The sequence below is a fragment of the Chelonia mydas genome, chromosome 7 (genome assembly GCF_015237465.2).
Source record: "Chelonia mydas isolate rCheMyd1 chromosome 7, rCheMyd1.pri.v2, whole genome shotgun sequence".
Taxonomy (NCBI): domain Eukaryota; kingdom Metazoa; phylum Chordata; order Testudines; family Cheloniidae; genus Chelonia; species Chelonia mydas.
The window spans coordinates 104,536,702-104,544,258 of record NC_057853.1 but is presented as its reverse complement, the minus strand read 5'-3'; the positions used below and the strand labels follow the sequence as shown (position 1 = coordinate 104,544,258).

The window sequence follows — 7,557 nt, the reverse complement described above, 5'->3', positions numbered from 1 at the left end:
TTTTCCTGATATTTAACTAACCAATCCTAACATATTGTAACATGCTTATTTAACCAATTATATCCCACCACCTTATACAGCAGACAGAAACAATCACAAAACCAGACAGAGATTACACAGACAAACAACAGGGAAATGGGGACTACAGTGATAGAACAACACAGAAATGAGGATTTCACATCCCAGCTATTGATAAATGAGTTCTTGCCAGACAGGATGCTATCAAACTAAGTTTCCTTTTACATCTTCTAGGTACTTCCCTTTCTCTGGAGGCACTAGGCATTATCAGGACAGGACTGTATTCCTAACAGCCCAATAGCACCTTATTTCAATGTGACTAGTTTGGAATGTAAAGATGTGACTGTTCGCTTCCCAGCTTGTGGCTGCCTCTGCTGCTTAGCCAAAGGCCTTAGCCTAAGAACAGGGCCTCAGCCTGTAAGAGAAGGCCCTTACACTGGCAGACAGTGATTTTGATTCTCTCTTTTATACCTCTATAACTAGAGAAGTGATAAGGATACACCTACATTCTTAGAGTATAGGCCTTTACAGACAGGCCTGAATATCTGTATCCTAACACCTGGTGCTGTGGATTGCAGTCTTTTGTTTGTGCCTTGACTCTTTCCAGCTACATTTAATAGTGTTATAATACATATGAGTATTATAACACTATCTATTTACAACTATCTAAGGCTCCCATCTAGCAAAACACTGGAGCATGTGTTAGTTTTGTTGTATGAGTAATCCTATTTGAAGTCAATGAGACTACTCTCATACTTAAAAGTTAAGCACAAGCTCCACTGTTTTGCTGGATTGAGGCCTAAATGTTTGGCTCAATTTCTTACTTTAGACATGTTAAGCAATCTCTTCTGAATCTGGAGACCGAAACTGTCTGTCTGGTATTGATGGGTGAAGGTATCATGTAATGGTATGGCAATAGCATAATGTATCCTTTATTATGATGGTACCAGTCATGACTCTATAGTTACAATTGCACTAGTTTTGCACATAAAGCATCTTTAAGTATGAAAAATACAGCATACCTTTCCCCAAAATTACAACACCTTGAATACAGAATGAATTTTTTAAGAATTTGTAAGGAAATCCATTAATTAGCATGAGTTAAAATTAATTCTAAAACTGATCCTTTACAAAATTTAGCACCTTGTCTTTTCTATTCCATTCCTGATACTATGGTGATTGGGGTGGTATCTGAGCACCTTTCAATATTGCATTGACATGACTAACATCTGTCACTTATGGTTTGTTCTTTCTCATCCTGTCCCCAGAGGGAGAATTACATACAGAGTGGAGTGTTTTGTTTTAGATGGGTCTGGACTCTGTGTGTGTGTGTGTGTGTGTGTAGTCTTTTGTTGCATATTTTGCTGTATGTTTATATTAGGGAAGGCAAGGTCAAAGAAGCCACCCCTTTGCCCTTGGAGCGTAAGGTGGTGAGATTTGTGATGGTTAAGGCTATGATTTAGTCACTGAGATCGCGCAAGTCCCAAAATCGGTGACTTCTGGCAACCTCTTAAGCGGTTGGGTACCCTGCAGCTCCCAGCCACCACCAGTGGCGTACCCCACTGCTCCCAGCTGCTGTGGGTCGTGGGGAAACCCCAAGCTCTCAGGTGGCTACAAGGGAACCCCCGAGGTCCCCGGTGGTGCGGGAACTACAGAGCTCCTAGGCAGCAGGGGAACCCTGGAGCTCGTGGGTGGCACCTGGGGATGGCAGGGGAACTTCTGGGTGGTGGCAGCGGCGGCTGGGGAACCCCTGAGCTCGTGGGGGGGGGCCCCAAGCTCCCCTGAGCTCCCAGCCACCGTGAGCCCCCGGAGCTGCAGGTAGTGGGGGTTCCCTACGGCTCCCAGCTGACAGAGGAGCCGGGGCACTGTATAACCATTTAAAACAGATGGCTAAAGCATGATTGGGAAGCATTTTATCATAGTAATAGCCTATCAAAATGCATTATTCCCCATCACTTTTAAAACAACATATTTAATGCTCTAAGCCAAAATGTTAAGATAATTTGTGTTTAATTTATATCTTGACAATTACTACTTAAGGACATGTGAATATTTTCTGCTGTTTCAAATCCTGAAATCAAATTATTTTGGAAACAGCAACTTTAAAGGATTGTCCTTGTTATCCTGGGTTTATATCTGGAACAATTAATTTTATGTAGATTTTTGTCTTCTGCTAACCAACCATTTAGTCAGCTGTGGGCCTGATCCAACTCCTGTTTGAAGTTGGCTTGAGCCTTTTTAGAGACTTAGTGGTCATTGGTTAAAAACAATGAGGAGTCCGGTGGCACCTTAAAGACTAGATTTATTTGGGCATAAACTTTTGTGGGTAAAAAAGTCTCTTCAGATGCATGGAGTGAAAATGACAGATACAGGCATAAATATATATTGGCACATGAAGAAAAGGGAGTTACCTTACAAGTGGAGAACCAATGCTGAAGGCCAATTGAGTCAGGGTGGATGTTGTCCACTCCTAATAATTGATGAGGATGTATCAATACCAAGAGAGGAAAAATTGCTTTTGTAGTGAGCCAGCCACTTCCAGTCCCTATTCAAGCCCAAATTGAAGGTGTTAAGGTTGCAAATGAATTGTAGCTGAGCAGTTTGAGGGACTGGAGCAAATGCCTGTATCTGTAATTTTCACTCCATGGATCTGAAGAAGTGGGTTTTTAACCTACGAAAGCTTATGCCCAAAAACTCTGTTAGTCTTTGAGGTGCCACCGCACTCCTTGTTGTGTTTGTGGATACCGACCCCTCTGATGCTTGGTCTTAAGTTAGGTCACGAATATTTACATACATTACACAGGTTCAGATTTTGGCAGCCAAAACATCCTTCATCCTTTTCAAACTTGTAAATGGTGTTCAGGGCAGCATAACTCTTTGTTTTATAAGAATGGGGATTTGCCCCAGAGTGCTTCTCCAGATTTCCTTTCACTGTACCCCTGCATTTCAAATTCGCAGCATATCAGTGATGGTGTCTCCAAGGGTCCGTGCAGTGGTTTGGGATCCTTGGTTGTAATAAGATGCTAAATAAATGTGCAATTATTAACTATCTTCTCTGCTGTGTATGCTGGTAGCTTCTGTGTAAAAGAGGTACAGTGCTTTTACATTATCAACCCAAGGCCCTCCTGTCCTTTGTACAGGCTGCCCTTCTCAGTAATCCCTGGCTGGTAGTATGGGTCCCAAGTAAAAAATGTGAGATCGTTCTTAGCTAATCTAAATTTTGTTAAGAAATGTTGCTGGCTATTGCTCACCTCCTTCAATCCTACGGTCTTGCTCTGCAACCTTCTGCTAACCTTCTGCGGGGGGGGGGGGGATTTATTTTTTACTCCTTTTTGTCTCTGACACTTTGTCATGCTTGGCACTACACCGAACTATGTCTGGGTCATAAATGAACGCGGCCAGGCTCTGCCCTCCACCCTCCTTTTCCCGGCTTGCTATCTGCAAAGTACTTTGCCCCCTCGTCGTGTTGTCCTACCCCTACCTTCTGCCCTATGTCTCACTCACCTCTACCCCGCCTGCCCCTTTTCTCCACCGTCACCCGCCAGCTTACGGAAACTGCCGTCCTTCCCCACTCCCCATCCCCTCCCAAGCGGTGCAAACCAATGGGCCGCTTTCGACGCAGGCGAGACGGTTTATAAGGCAGCCCCCGCCGGGCCCCTCCCCTGCCCTGACCCTCTCTCGCCGCACGCCCCAGCCCAGCGCGCGCTCCTGGCCGCTTCCCCACAGCCCAGCAGCGACGTCCCGCCTTGTGCTTGGTGCAGCTCCGGCTGGGGGGGTGAGCGCTGCCTAGTCTCCTCCGTGCAGCGCTCGCCTGGGGGGGCGCCCTTTGCACCGCTCCCCAGCTCTCCCCGCTGCAGAGCGGGGCTCGGGTTTCAGCGGCTTGGCAGCCCGGCGCTGCTGGTCTTCGCTGGCCGCTGAGCATCTTGGGGGCTGCATCCGTCTGCGCTCCGGCCGGCTCTCGGTTCCCCGAGCCAGGATGCTGCTGTGGCTGAGCTGGACAGGCGGCTGCTGCCTGCTGCTGCTGCTGCTCCCCGGCGGCGGCGGGGCTGAGCGGGCCGCCGGCTGCCCCGAGCGCTGCGAGCGGGCGCGCTGCCCCGCCGTGCCCGCCGACTGCGCGGGCGGAGAGGCGCTGGACGCGTGCGGCTGCTGCCTGGTGTGCGCGGCCCAGGAGGGCGAGCCCTGCGGCGGGCCCGCCGGGGAGCCGCCCTGCGGAGAGGGGCTCCAGTGCCGGCTCCCGCCCGGCGGGGGAGTGGCGGCGACGGCCACGGTGAGGAAGCGAGCCAAAGCCGGGCTCTGCGTCTGCACCAGCAGCGAGCCCGTGTGCGGCAGCGACGCCAGGACCTACGGCAACCTGTGCCAGCTGCGGGCGGCCAGCCGGCGCTCCGAGCGCCTGCAGCAGCCGCCGGTCATCGCCATCCAGCGGGGCGCCTGCGGCCAGGGTAAGAGCCGGCGGGCGCCTCCCCAGCCGCCGCGGGAGTGCGGGGCGGGCCGGGCCGGGGGGAGCGAGGGTCTGGGATTCCCTGGGGCGCTAAACCGGGCTAATCCAATGGGCAGCCGCACTCTTAATGATCCGTATTACTTGGGCAGATGTCCGCTCCGCTGCCGAGCTTTGTAGTGAGCCCCGGGCCTGAAATCGGCTCCGCTGACCGCAAAAGAACCTCGTCGCCCCGTAAGGATCGGGGGTTGTGTTGGGCACCTCTGTCCGGGCGGCGCCCAAAGCCTGCTCAGGGCTCGGCCAGCAACCCAGGTGCCTGCTGCTAATCTCGTCTCCGTTTTATAGTGCCCCATTAACAACGGCTAGCTGTGTTACTTGCGATCTCGCCATTAATCTCAGTTTTGACTGGGTAGGTGCCCAATAAACTGACGCATGTAAAGGAGATAAACGAGACAATGAATGTTCAAGTCTCAAGACTTGGTCAAGGATTCCAGAGCAAGCCCCTTTGCTCGTGAATGGCCTTGTCGAGCTCGATTTTTAAGATCTCACCCCACAGGCACACAGTAAATTGCAAAGAAGAATGGAGTGTTAATCCAGGGTGGTTTTTTTTTTTTTTTTTTTTTTTTTAGTCTGTGGTTTCCGGGAATCCGTAGTTCAAACCATTCAGTGGCCATTCAGCCTGATACAGTGTACTGGTCCTAATAGAGACTTCAAACCTAAATTTATAACAGGTTGCTGCTCAACACCTTTAAAAATGACCATGTAGACTGTTTTTCATTTATGCATTTCTGTAGGTTTTGTAGCAAAACGAACATTAGCAAATAAACTATAATTCTTAGCCTCTTAGAATTTAAAACAATTTTAAATAACATTTTGGGGTGAGGGGAAGAGGAGATCCTCTGCTCTTGCTTGAAGTGGCTTCCCCTTCCAGTTGTAGCTTACATACCTGGGTGAGTGGGAGTGAAAAAGTTTTAGCCACGTGGCCTCCCACTAAATTAGTATAGGGGAGTTGGGAAATCTCTGAGACAAACTAGCAAAATCTCAGTCTTATCAATTGTCATTGTCATCATCATGCAGGGAACTGTCAATATTGAGTAATAAGGCTCCCTAAGTGCTTTATAAATTGGTATATAATTTCTACAGGAAGATTGTACCACTGAAATGCAGCCACCTTGGTGGTAAAATAAGTTAATTTTATTATATATGCACAGAGGAAAGGGTTGTCCTTGACCGATATTTGGCTTTCAAGTTTGGTCAGAAACTAGGCAAGAATGCAATATTTTTAGTATGCAAAGTAACAAGGAAAATTGTTTTTATGTTCCACTTAAAATAAAACAAATACCCCCCCATCCCATCCTTTAAAACTAGATACAATAAATTTTATCTGAATGAAATTGTATTGCCTGATGTAGGTTCTGAGAAATACTGGTGAGGGGGTTTATAACTGGCTACTCTTTCATGAAGAGATGTCATGGAAAATGAAATAAAAATACTAAGTTGGCAGCTTCTGTTGTAAAACCAGGTATTACTAAATGAATGCAGTATGTCCATGACAACAGAGCAAGCAGTGAGCTGCTGCCACCCACCTCATCAGATGTTTTATCTTGTTCTGTTTAGTAATAATACGTTTAGGTGGGAGTGGGAAAGATATAAACCTAAAAGCACAATAGGTCAACTTTCTAAATTCTCTTCAAAAGGAACACAGGATCAGCACAATACAAGTAACAGTGCACATAATAATGAAGAGGCATAATGTTTTCTCTTTGGTATTGTTTATAAGCATTTATGGTTATGCTAATTGAATCTGACAAATTAGGGGAAGTGAATATTTATTTGTAGTTTAATGAGATTATTTTTCCCCATAACAAAAATATGATGGGTTTTAAATTAGTTTTGTTAGGTATAGTTAAATGTATTCCAAGGTAGAGTTCTGTAAATTTGAGCGGTTCATTGATCATGTATATTGAAATGAAGTCTCCTCACATATTATATCAGGATAAAAAAGGTAATAGCATTCTGTTCTCATATAAATGAGGCCCTACCAAATTCAAAGTCCATTTTGGTCAATTTCACGATCATAGGATTTAAAAAAAAAACCCATGATTTCAGCTATTTAAATCTGAAATGTCACTGTGTTGTAATTGTAGGGGTCCTCACCCAAAAAGGAGTTGTCGGGTGGCGGGGGTCGCAAGATTATTGTAGCGGGGGGTTGCGGTACTGCTATCCATACTTCTGTGCTGCTGCTGGCCACGGCGCTGCCTTCAGAGCTGGGCAGATGGAGAGTGAAGGCTGCTGGCCGAGACTCCAGATCTGAAGGCATCAGCACAGAAGTAAGGGTGGCATGGTATGGTATTGCCACCCTTACTTCTGCACTGCTGCCTTCAGAGCTGGGCAGCCAGAGAGCGGTGACTGCTGACGGAGGGCCCAGCTCTGAAGGCAGCAGTGCAGAAGTAAGGGTGGCATGGTATGATATTGCCACCCTTACTTCTGCACTGCTGCCTTCAGAGCTGGGCAGCCAGAGAGCGGTGATGGCTGACGGAGGGCCCAGCTCTGAAGGCAGCAGTGCAGAAGTAAGGGTGGCATGGTATGGTATTGCCACCCTTACTTCTGCACTGCTGCCTTCAGAGCTGGGCAGCCAGAGAGCGGTGATTGCTGATGGAGGGCCCAGCTCTGAAGGTAGCAGTGCAGAAGTAAGGGTGGCATGGTATGGTATTGCCACCCTTACTTCTGCACTGCTGCTGCCAAGGTGCTGCCTTCAGAGCTGGGCGCCCGGCTCACAGCTGCCATTCTCCAGCTACCCAGTTCTGAAGGCAGCGCAAAAGTAAGGGTGGCAATACCATGACCCCCCTAAAATAACCTTCTGACCCCTGACTCCTCCCTTTTGGGTCAGGACCCCCAATTTGAGAAACGCTGATCTCCCCTGTGAAATCTGTAGAGTGTAGGATAAAAGCACACAAAAGACCAGATTTCACCAGGGGAAACCAGATTTCACGGTCCAAGACGCATTTTTCATGGCTGTGAATTTGGTAGGGTCCTACATATAAATAACAGTAAGAAACACATAATGAAGTTACATGCATCTATTATACTCTTGTACATGGAAT

General features: G+C 47.6%; 1 protein-coding gene across 1 annotated transcript in view; it reads left to right on the top strand.

Moving 5' to 3' along the window:
• The first annotated feature begins 3,704 nt into the window (after positions 1 to 3,704).
• The window catches only part of HTRA1 (HtrA serine peptidase 1), a 49,790-nt gene continuing 45,937 nt past the window's right edge, over positions 3,705 to 7,557 (top strand). The window contains exon 1 of the mRNA XM_037904605.2: positions 3,705 to 4,457. Coding sequence (XP_037760533.1) covers positions 3,995 to 4,457 — 463 coding nt within the window. The 5' untranslated portion in view covers positions 3,705 to 3,994. The remainder of the gene's footprint in view (positions 4,458 to 7,557) is intronic.